The following is a 12523-nucleotide window of genomic DNA, read 5'->3' as shown; positions in this document are numbered from 1 at the left end:
AATTGTGACACAACATAAGGACCACTAAACTCCAGTGGCCTCCACAGTCACCAGATCTCAATCCAATCAATCATTTTTGGGATGTCGTGGAATGGGAGACTTGCATCACGGATGTGCGACACACAAACACACTCACCCACAGGTATTTTATCTTGTAAAATATTGAAATAATCAATAGGTAAAAATGAATGTAAAATTGGTATTGTGACTTTACTGTAAAATAAGTTATGATATTTTTTCATACCCTTACTGTATAATGCTTTAAAAATCCATTTGGGTATACTTTCTCTGATTCTGTAGGATAAAGATGTTTTACCTCAATGTATTTAGGGTCTCAAAGATACTGGGAAAGATACACACAAAGATCACAACAAACATTGTCCTAATTTCTAGAAAATTCTGTAGCTGAGTAGTTCATCATTTTTAAGATTGATCCTGTCGGAAATAAAAATATATTTTAAAAAAATCATTAGAGTTTCAGTCCCAACAATAACACGTAAGTGAGATCATAAGAAAACGTCTTTAATAAAATCTGTGTTCTCACCTGGATCATGTAGAGCTGAGCAATTCGGTACTCCTCTACGCTCATGGGCATTGGGATACGATACTCCTTGATCAGCATGGTTATGCCTGAATAGAGCCGACTCTGTTTTTGTGAGTCCAGGGGGAAAGCAAGAGGTGTGACGCTCCTCTGTTGACTTTACTAACCAAACAGCATGTTCAGATGATGAGGAGATCCAGGCTTGTCATCATTTACGCCTGAGACAGAAAAATAAAAAGGCTTTTAGTGGGGAAAAAGTCCTTTCAGCTTCTGGCTTCCTTACAAACCACAAGAGGAGTTAGCACTCTTGTCTGAGAGATTAACCCCCCACCCCCCACCCAGACACTAGCCAACACATCCTGTGTATGCTCCAGCAGATCTATTACAAGGTAATCCACTGACCCAGCAACTGAAATCCCCCTTCAACCTAAATCCAAACTCTGTCACATTAAAAAGGCAGCCAAGTTTTATTCAATGCAGACTTTAAATCATTCATCTTTCTGTGACTTCTACAGGTTTTATTACTTGATCAAAATAAAAGAATTTGAGTTTTTGATTATACTTTCTTTTAACAAGTTCTTTACAACTGTTTTGTAGAAGAGAAGAGTATGTGAAGCAAATGTTGGGATTTAAACAGGAGGTCACTGCTGAGAAAATTAGCTCCAATACCTATTGTTCACAGTGAATCATAAGTTCAAAAATGCATGTTCAAAACTACACCAGCATTCAGAGCCTTTTCTCAAGAGCATTTTTCTTGAAAATTAAGTCAATAAGCAAACAAGTTTAACCTTACATTTTTGATGTCTTAAGATACACAAACAAACAGTTTGGTCCAAACATAAATAAGAAGCAAACTTAAGATAAAATTTTGATATTCATTCAACTCTTAACAATTTAGGGATGTAGGTGACCTTTATTCTGATTTTTTTTAAACTGTGGGTGCAAAAGTGTGAAAATCAGGGTTTGTAAATCAGTATTCATCAGATTGAAAGCCTAGTGAGAAAATTTGTTAGTGACTGAAACATTTATATTTCATTTACACAACAGCAACTCTCTTGGACAAATGCATCTGGGTGTTTCCCAACCAGAAACCTTAGATGAACAAGGGTGTCAAGGACCTGCTGAGGGATAGAAACAGCACCTTCAGGTCTGGGGACAGGGACCGCTACATCCCGCCCTGTTTGAAGTCCTCCACCATCAGCCCTCTGCCTAAACAGACCAACATCACCAGCCTCAATGACTACCGGCCAGTGGCACTAACGCCCATCATCATGAAGTGCTTTGAGAAACTGGTACGGGGTCACATAACCTCACATCTGCCCCCAACACTCGACCCCCACCAGTTTGCCTATAGGGCCAACCGGTCAACGGAGGATGCTATCGCGGCCACCCTGCACACCACGCTGTCACACGTGGAGGAGCGAGGGAGCTACGTGAGGCTGCTCTTCCTGGACTTCAGCTCGGCTTTTAACACCATCATCCCGAGTTGGCTGGTGAGCAAGCTGGGGGGATCTGGGTCTCCCAGCCAGCACCTGTAGTTGGATTCTGGACTTCCTGACAGATCGCTCCCAGAGGGTGAGAGTAGGACACCACCTGTCCTCTCCACTGAGGACCAGCACTGGCTCCCCACAGGGTTGTGTTCTGAGCCCCATGCTCTACACCCTCTACACCTATGACTGCACCCCCACCCACCCGAGCAACCCCATCATTAAGTTTGCCGACGATAAACAGGACATTCAACCCATTGCCATCAACGGGGACAGGATGGAGATGGTGCCGGACTTTCGGTTCCTGGGTACCCACATCAGCGAGGATCTAACGTGGACTAAGAACTCTATGGCAATCCTGAAGAAGGTGCAACAAAGACTGTACTTCCTGAGGATTCTCAGGAAGAACAATCTGAGAGCAGAACTATTGTGGTCCTTCTATCGCTGCTCTGTGGAGTCGGTGCTGAGCTGTGGCATCTCGCTGTGGTTCTCCAGCTGCACTGCAGCAGAAAGGAAGCAGCTCCAGCGGGTTATCAACACCGCCCAAAGACTGACTGGTTGCCCCCTACCCTCTCTGAAAAAGATTTACTCCACCTGCTGCCTCAGGAGAGCCCGCAGTATCATCAGGGACTCCTCACACCCCGGTTGCTACCTTTTTCAACTGCTCCCCTCTGGGAGGCGTCTTAGGGCAATTAAGACCAAAACCAACAGACTCAAAAACAGCTTTTTTCCAAGAGAGGTTGTTGCCCTAAATGCCTCACGTACACTGTAAATTACAGTTGCTATCACCTGTCCAAACAGCCAAAACTGTGCAATATCTACTTTATGTGCAATATCTACTCTACTCTATGTGCAATACCAGAACAGTGCTGTTTTTTGTTGTTTTTATTTTTTGTTGCTTTTTATTTTATTTTTATTCTATTTTTCTTGTTTCACAATTTCGTTGTACCCCCGTGGCACAATGACAAATAAAGAATTCTGATTCTGATTCTGATACTGCACTCCCCTGGAGAGTTCATATATAATTTAACCCTAACCCAAAGCACAAAGGGTTTACAAGTTTAAGATGTTTTGAGCCAGTTTGTGATATAACTGATTATCATCTTTCAGAGTCAACTCCATTCAAGATGTCTGCACAGATAAGCAATCCTAGCAAACAAAAATGCCTATACCTCAGTCAATTTTCTAAATATTTATCTAAAATTTGGTGTGGTTGTAGCTGAGACAGAGTTTGCATGTTCTCCCTGTGCACACGTGGGTTTACTCCAGGTACTCCGGTTTCCTCCCACAGACCAAAAATATGCATGTTAGGTTAATTGATGACTCTAAAATTGTCCCTAGGTGTGAGAGTGTGAATGGTTGTTTGTCTCATTTGTCTATATGTAGCCCTGCGATGGACTTGCGACCTGTCCAGGGTGTCCCCCGCCTCTTGCACAGTGACTGCTGGGGATAGGCACCAGCTCCCCGCGACCCAAAATGGAGAAGCCAGAAAAGAAAATGGATGGATGTAGCTGAGAGTCATTCCTAACAGATATCAAGTGCTGTCTGATCACACAAGATCTGTTTGTGAAACTTTGCCATTAACTACTTAGGTCACACTGTTAGCAAAATATTGCATGAACCTTTTGGAGTCACTACCGAAACTTGGCGGCATTTGTGTAAACAACGGAAGCGCAATGGACAACATTGCCCCTGTGTTGTTGCTGTTCTTTAAACTTATGGAGATTCTCCTGAGACTTCAGGAAGAGAGGCGCAGTGGAAGAAATGCTCTGGATGCCTCGATTGTTGCGCAGAGTAGGACAGCTGTTATCTGCCGGAGATTTCAGACTTTACAGCGCCTTCAGCTGGGGGACAGACAGCATAAACGTTGCAGGGTAAGTTAACGCTGTTGTTTATATTCCTGCTGTTCGCTCTTTATGCTTGCATCTGGTCACACCCACGACCAATGAGTGAACAGGAGCTAAGCTTGCACCACCCACAAATGCAGGGCCGGCCCGGCTGTCCCTACTCCGAAGCAGGGACAAAGAAAAGCAGGGACCGGCCTCGAAAATGCAGGTGGAAACGTGCACAAAGCAAGCTGAGTAGTGTGGAGCCAGGACCTTTAGAGCCGGTAGAAAAGGGGCAATAGAAAGACCTTCATGAATGCTTTAGCAATTTAATTATTATGTTATTTAAAGTGGCTACAAACAGTTTTTATTATAAAACTCAAATTATGACAAGACAATTCTCTGGTTGAAATGAGCAAAAAAATGATTTAGCTGTCTGGTCAAATCAATTTTGATCTTTTGGGTTAATGAAAGCAAGTGCATAGAAATACACACTATGACTATTAACTAATTAACAACAGCTGTTGAACATGGCAATCTTTTTGTTCTCAGAAATCTAATAACAATGGTTTATGACAAAAACCTGAAGGAGTCTAATAATTTGGACACAGAAGTGTAACAGAAAAATTGCAATAAAATTAAACCTGATCAAAACAAAAAGTGAGCAAATTAAAAAAACAAAGTAACAGAAACAGGACAAAATAAATAATACAGAACCAGAAAAAGACAACCAAGGAACAAAACCCACAAATACCAGAACACACAAATGTTGTTCAGACATAAAAAAACTCAACTGTTAAGCTAACTGATTGTGTGTGAATAGCACTACATACAAGTCTGAACGATCTCAAAAAGCATTGAAAACATTTTCCCTCAGACCATCTTTGGAGGTTGTATGGACCCCTTTTATCTGCATATCTATGATTGTCTGAACATAATTTGTCCTGAGTCAAGCTGTAAGACCTCCAACTGAACTGACGTGAATCCACACAAGAAACAGACCAGACATGTTGGGGTAAACAAAAAAGTCTATTCAGCTACTTAAAAGATAATTAAACAGCAATCCATTGAAATAATTGCTATAAGACTAACTGGACCCATAAGGACACCAAACATAACATTTTAAAAGAATTTATTACAATGAATAAATGTAGTACATGATGCTTCAGTTCTTCAATGAATTAAACCATGGGAGATCTGTGAGAAAAATGGAGTTAGTATGGAGGGAAAGGTTTCTTTGCAGGGTGTAGTAAAAAATAAAACTGAGATATTACCCTGTGTGTTTCTCGTTGTGGTTTTTCCTCAATAATGAATGACGAGGGAAGTCCGCAGGGTGCTGGCTACTGTCAGGTGAACAAAAACAGTAGGGGGAAAATAATCTGATGCCAACTTTCCTGGGAAATCCATTAGGAGCCGACAGGTAGGTAGATTCTCCTCTAGAGGTTTGTATGGTTAAATCCTCCACTAGAGTGAGACAAGGACCCAGGAGATCCTCAGGGGTCATAAGGAGAAAACAAGTGAGCAGAGAATAATGACTGGGAGCAAACAAGATTATCTCAGCAGGTTGGTTGGAGAGACAGGGCAGATAAAATGGTAGATTCAGGTTTGGTTCCTTTGGTTTGTTTTGCAGGTGAGCAGGGAGGACAAAAATCTCTGGAGATTTCTAAATGTCAGCAACCCAAACCCCTGAAGGCTGGTGGACACTGGACATTTGTTCAGACAGAGATGTCTGATGAAGCTCCCTTTTGGCTAGTTATGATCCTTCTGCTGTGAGGCGGAATTAATCAGGAGAACAGCTGAAGAGAGAGCAGTAGGTGAGTAGGAGACAAATTAGAGCATGAAATTCAGGTAATATTCATAATCCAAGATATACAATTTAGAAATCCAGTGTCAAGGTAGAAATGTTATAGACTTGAAGCAAACTGTTTGACATAGTATTGATCATTCAAAGCAAAAGTACAATCACTGGCCAATTTATTAGGTACACTTTGCTAATACCAGTTTGAATAGAGTTTCAGCCACGTGACTGGCTGATTAGATATTTGTGTTAATAAGCAATTGAACAAGTGTATCTAATAAAGTTGCCAATGAGTGTATTGCAGCAAGATGTTTTGATGCCTTGCTTCACAAAATCATGTGACTCCCTAAATGAAGCTTCAAGTCATCACATGCATATGAGCAATGTGTCACACTGGATTTAAATTCTGACAGAGACTTGGGAACTACAAGATGTTTTCCTCTAAATATCAGTAGTGACTCTGTTGCCGGTTCATGTCACACAAGGATATAATGTTGGACTTCTGGAAGGTGCTTCAATACTTTAGGGAGGATTTGTCACAAATTTGTAGGTTCAGGACACTCTTCACATTCAGCAAGAGTGCAGTCAGGAGAGGAGAGATTTCTGCTATCTCTGTGATCAAATCCTGTTTGGAATCTTTAGTTGTATTAGTAGTTCTCAGTTGTAGGAGTGCAGGTTGCATTGTTTTGTGTACTTGAACTTTGTGAATGAACCCTTTAATGCAACCAAGATATTGGGCTGAAGCAGAGTCAGTATTATTCACCTTGTATGTTTTTGTGTCAGTGGGAGATTCTTTTGCATTATCTTCCTTTTATTCAAGTCACTTTTCCACCAATGATGTCAATTTACAGTGCTTTAATCAGATCTAAGCCCAGCAGTGGCGATCCAGATTTCTCTATATAGAATGATACTGGAACTTTATTATTTTGCTTTGCTACTCCTGCTGTAATGTGTAGTAGGTCACCTTTTGCATATGTGACTAGTTTAACTTTGGGTTCTGTCAGTGGGCATTGTGCAAAATGTTTATTGTAGATAGTTTCTGGTAAAACAGATGCAGAAGCTCCAGTGTCTACAATTATCTCCAGGACCTGGGAGTTTCCCTGTGGTGCTTTAATGCTCATTTTGCATGTAATTTTATCAAATGCTGCACTCATCAGTTTAGCATCATTTACACACAGTGCTGCAAACTTAGGACTAACCACTTCTCTCACTACAGCTTCAAGTGATTTGCATACTCTGGCAAAATGTCCTTTTTTCGTGCAGTTATTACAGTTTTCTTTTTCAGCAGGGCAGTCTTTACCATTAGCAGGTTGTTTATCTGATCCACATCTGAAGCAGTGACGTTTCTTATCACTTGCTTGTTTATAATGAGCATGGGATGGAGGTCCATGTCTTTGAACTAATCATGCCCCTCTTTTTCTTCTATTTGCAGAAGAAAATAGGGTAAAACATTGCAGGGTAAGCTAACGGAGTTGTTTATAGTTGCTACCGTTCCAAAATTGTCTATTGTTTTTTTTTCGCTCTTCTTACGCTTCAATCTGACCACACCCAGTGAGTGAACAGGAACTAAGCTTGCGTCACCAATTAAAGCAGGACCGGCCTCAAAAAAATGCTGGTGAAAATGCGCGCAAAGCAAGCCAAGTAGAGTGGAGCCGAGACCTTTAGAGCCGGTGGAAAAGTGGCATAAGTTACAAAAGATGCAAGACACGACACCGCACGGGACCTTCGCACAGGGGCGGGGATAGCGCAATTGCGTCATTGTCGGGGCACTCCAAAATAACTCCAAAATAGACATATACCATAACATATACTAAGGGATCAGTAAACAGTGTATTTACATGAACAACAAAAGCAACATTATAATGTACATATAAATGCACGTATGCACAAGTGCTTTCTGAACACACTGATACTTTCAAAGACGGAGGTCTCCGAAGGCACAAGCATGTAGGACACATTTAGCGTTTATAAGACCTGTTTTCTCCCTTATTTTTCAAAGCTTTACTGGAGAAAGTACATCAAAGCTTGTTGTATGGTAAGAGAACTCACTACGTCATGTATTCTGCACGTACAATATAACGAAGATCAGATGCCTCCGATTTGAATTCAAACCCAAACATTTTAACACGTTGTGTATGTGACTTAGTCACGTAATGAACTTATTACTGTCTTTGAATAAAAGGCAGCACACCCGCGGCTTGACTTTTTAATCAGGCGAACTTTATGACAGACAGATGTGACGTCAGCCCGTGGCGGGAGTCCCACGCTCCGGCGGCGGGAGGCGGTGTAATGCAAACCGAGCTGCATTCAGCTCTGGGCGCAGGAGAGGTGCGCCCGAGAACCGTCCTATCTCTTGTACTGAAGAGGAGCTACTGCGCATGTACAACTTTTAACGAGAGTCTATAGGCAAAGATTTTTGCGCTCTGGGGCGGAAATACGTCACCAATCAGACAATGTCAATGAACGAAATAACTTATTTTAAAATATTTTTATTTCATTTTTTACATCTTATTGAAGGTGATGTGATTGGTGTGGCGGCGCCCTTGCACCTTCTATATGCCAGCTGCCACTGAAAAAAAACGTGTATAAAAATCGACGTATTTATAATAAACAAGCGGAGCTTAGCCTGTCGGGAGGGTCAGCAAAGCCTGGCGGCCCACCAGGCTTATAATACACTGGGGGAAACCCTGCTTTCACATGGGGCCTCCTCTCAAACAATTCACAAGGATTGTGCCTCTTTGTAAAAGTCTGATAACACTGCCCTGAATTCAAAATCCACGCAACACATTGCTAATACATGTGTAACATAATAAAGATAGCTGACAGTGCACTATGTTTCACTGGATCTTCATTCTTTGATCTGACTCTGAGCCTCTATGAAGTCAGTAATCATTGTACATGTTCCTTGTTGTCTTATATTGTGTCTGTAAAGTAATTAAGCCTATTGAGAAATAACTCCACAATTCAAATGGCTCTGTTAATATCAAAGTATTATTATAGTTCAATGAACACTGAATATTGCCCCTTTTAGCCCCTGTGACAAGCATTCATGAAGGTCTTTCTATTGCCCCTTTTCCACCGGCTCTAAAGGTCCCAGCTCCACTCTACTCCGCTTGCTTTGTGTGCGTTTCCACCGGCATTTTTTCGTGGTCGGCCCTGCTTTTAGGTCCCTGCTTTGGAGTAGGGCCAGCCGGGTCGGCCCTGCTTTGGTGGGTGGCGCAAGCTTAGCTCCTGTTCACTCATTGGTCGTGGGTGTGACCAGATGCAAGCATAAAGAGCGAACAGTTGGACTATAAACAACAGCGTTAGCTTACCCTGCAACGTTTCTGCCGTCTGTCCCCCAGCTGAAAGTGCTGCAAAGCGCCTCTCTTCCTGAAGTCTCAGGAGAATCCCCATAAGTTTAAAAACAGCAACAACACAGGGCCAATGTTGTCCATAGTGTTTCTGTTGTTTACACAACTTGTGCCAAGTGTTCGTAGCATGACTTCTGAATTAGAGCAAAAGGGGCATGTGTAAAAGGGGCATTAGTTGTCATTTTTATCAAAATTCCAGGATGTTGCACAGCTGACAGCCTTCTTTGCCACTTCTCTGTGTATGTATCTGCATACAACATGGGTAACTGATATTGCAAAACATTGTGGGCTATATAGTGTAGCACCAGGTGTGAACAGAAGTGTCAGAATTAACCACTTGCAGTCAAATCACTCAAAGCTAATTTGCCCCAAGTCTGAACAGTATCACAGAGACAAACACTCAAAATTACATAACATGAACACAACAACATAAAAAACACTGTGAGAGCAGAAAAAATGACTTGTGCAGCAGAATAAAAAATACAATCCAAAAAGTGAAAAAAACTTTATATCAAAAAGTAGTAAAAGTAACATTGTGTCACAAAAATATACAAAAATAAGCACCAAAAAATATCAGTAAAAGTAAAACCTAAAATAACTCATTGTATCAATTAAATTTGACATTAATGTAGTAATGCAAAAATAAAACAAATTATTGACCAAACAGTGTTTCCTGTAGACTGCAAAGCAGTGTGGGTTTAATGCCGCCAACCGCCACAAGAAGGAGAAGTGTGGGTAGGCACGCATACTTGACCACAACAAATGGCAAACATGGCGGAGCAAGCAGAACCGTTACATTCACCACCACACTATAAATCAAAGGTTTGGCAATGCTATGGATTTTACAAGCAAAACGGACAGCTTAATAAAGCAAATGTGATTTGTAAAATGTGCCACGCTGCTGTCAAATACACTGGAAGCATGACTAACCTTACTACTCACTTGAAACAGCGACATGGAATCAGCATGGAGACGCCTGCCAGTTCACTGTCTTCACAGGCAAATTCACTTCGTTTTTCTTCCTCAAGCTCCATGCATGGTGAGGTTAGCATTTAATCCTTTTTTAGCAGACAACTGACTATTAATTCCACTCGTGCAAAAGCATAACAGATGCTATAGCCTTCTTCGTCTGAATAAAGCCTTTCCGCATTATGACATGACTGAGAATGAGGGTTTTCACTAAATTCGTTGCATGTTAGAGCCTCGGTACAAAATTCCCAGCAGAAAGATATTTGTGGACAAATACCTGCTCTGTATGACAAATTTGAAACTGCCATTACTGCACCACAGATTCTTACATTACTGTGATGATAAACTACATGGACGAGGAGTGGGTTTTACAGAGCCATGTCCTACAGACTCCTGTGTTTAATAAGGCCCAAACAGAGAGTAATATTACCGTGTTACTACGTGAAGTCTTGTGGATGACAAGAACTCAGCAGTAATCACAAACAACGCCAAGAACATGGTACTCACTGGTGCTGGAGCAGAGATGGACCCACACATGCGGTAGATTGCACACACACTTAATTTGGCCTCGTAAAAAGCTCTGAAGGTGGACAAGGTGTCAGAAATATTAATAAAAGTGAGGAAAATTGTCAGCTTTTTCCATAAAAGTCCCAAAGCAAGTGAAATTCTCCATGAAACAGTCTCAGTTGCATCTGCCCAACCACAAGCTCATTCAAGATGTTTCTTCTCAGTGGAATAGTTCCCTAGATATGCTGGAGCACTTTTGGGAACAGCAACCTGCTGTACTGACTGCCATGCTGTCAAGGAAGATGATAAAGGCAGCTATGGTCACTTTGAATGAAGACAACAGGATACTCATCCCAGAGATAATAAAATTAATGACTTCCTTGAAAACTGCCACCACACTTCCCTTCTCTTTTTTTTCTTCCCTGCACTCGGCAAAGGTGGACACTTTTTTCTTGTCTCTCTATTTCCTCGCCCCCCTCATCTGTCTTTATTTTTAATTGTCTTTCTTTCTTTGGAGCCTCTCTTTGCATAATTTCCAAATTAAATTATTATGGATCTGATCAGCTGGTCTCTCAATGCAATATATCAAATTTTGAGAAGGCTGGGCACAGGAGAGCCCTCTTGCTTGAACAGGACATTTCCAGGTGTATACACCTTGGATTTCTGGGAGAAGTGGAAGATTGTGTGTTTATCTATAATGTCGGTTGAGGATATTGAAAATGTGCACATAATTTGATTTTTGATAACAGGATTTCTGCTTTTTGGACTTGGCGGTTACCTGGCGTATTATGAAATCCGGAAGATGCTGGCAGCTGTTCAGGCCATGTCAAGGCTGCCCAGGCTTGTGTGAAGGAATGTGCCAAGCAGTACAACACTCAGACTCCGTTGCTTTGCGAACATAGGGGCTTACAGGATGTGCTCTTGTGAGTCACGGGCCAGCTGTGGACCTTAGAACTTGCTGGCCGAATGGAATGACTTGGCCCAGCTTGGACAACAACATTAATTTGGCTGTTTGAATTCGCCATTGAGATGTACTAGTGAGACTCTTGTGGCTGGCATGAAATTAATGGCATCTGCCTGATTTAAACAATTCTGATATCTGAATTTGGCTCCACTGAGTCGGCCTTGGAAGGCTGGCTATCTCAAATTCTCCTGGATTTTATGTAAACTTGATGCTCTTATCTCTCCTATATATCTGTGGATCTGTGACAACTAGGTCCCAAGGCCAGCTTAAAACTTTTGATAAAACTTTTCATCACTTTCAGAACTATGCCAGTGAGGACTTTCTGGAAGAGTATCTGTGAGCGTTCCTCCACCACCGCTGTCACGTTCTTGATTCCTCCCTCCCTCACTCCCTCTACACACCCTCCACCCCCATAGCTCCACCCCTCCCTCTTCCTCCAATGTCTTGTTTAATGTTGCTCCCTCCTTCCTCCTTCCCCCTTTTGTCTCATTAACGTAGCTGAATTAACTTAACCTATAACTGAATCAGCATTAGCATAGTTGAATTGGCTGAAACTTTAGTGAATTAGCTTTAGCAAAGGTATAGTTTATCTAAGTCTGTTCAGCTGAGGTTCTTAAATCATAGTTTAATTGAAGTTTATGTTAGCTTATTATATCTCAGTTTGGTTTTCCTCAGTTTATTTAATTTATTTTAGTATGACTTTGACAATCTTATCCTGCCTGTGCTTATTTAAACTTATTTTAGTTTGCTTGGCTAAGCATATTTTAATTTTTAGTTTAATCTGTGTTTTAGATAAATTTAGTTTTTTGGGGGGGTTTTGTAATGTTTTAACTCTTAGTTGGCCTCTGGTACTTTTAGTTAGCCTTCCGGTACCATTAGTTTATTTTAGTTTAGTATATTCTACCTTTTATCATTTCTGTTCTGTTTAGCTGAGGTTTTTAAATCCTAATTTAGTTTATGTTAGCTTATTATGTGAGGATCTGGGTTTGGCTCCACCTTTTGGGCGGCGCTTCTAATCATTACTCCACAGGTGTTCCAGTTTCCACTGACGAGACCATCTAGTACTTAAGCAGCAGGC

General features: G+C 41.4%; 1 protein-coding gene across 3 annotated transcripts in view; it reads right to left on the bottom strand.

Annotated features, from left to right (window-relative positions):
• LOC108248168 (membrane-associated phosphatidylinositol transfer protein 2) overlaps positions 1 to 12523 on the bottom strand; it is a 140378-nt gene that overhangs the window by 89909 nt on the left and 37946 nt on the right. For all 3 annotated transcript variants that reach the window (XM_017436750.3, XM_037979581.1, XM_037979582.1), the window contains one exon: positions 545 to 759. In XM_017436750.3, the coding sequence (XP_017292239.1) occupies positions 545 to 622 (78 nt within the window). In that variant the 5' untranslated portion in view covers positions 623 to 759. The remainder of the gene's footprint in view (positions 1 to 544; positions 760 to 12523) is intronic.

This window comes from Kryptolebias marmoratus, linkage group LG14, assembly GCF_001649575.2.
Source record: "Kryptolebias marmoratus isolate JLee-2015 linkage group LG14, ASM164957v2, whole genome shotgun sequence".
Taxonomy (NCBI): domain Eukaryota; kingdom Metazoa; phylum Chordata; class Actinopteri; order Cyprinodontiformes; family Rivulidae; genus Kryptolebias; species Kryptolebias marmoratus.
Note: the sequence above shows the minus strand (reverse complement) of the source record. Positions and strands in the feature narration are given on the sequence as shown.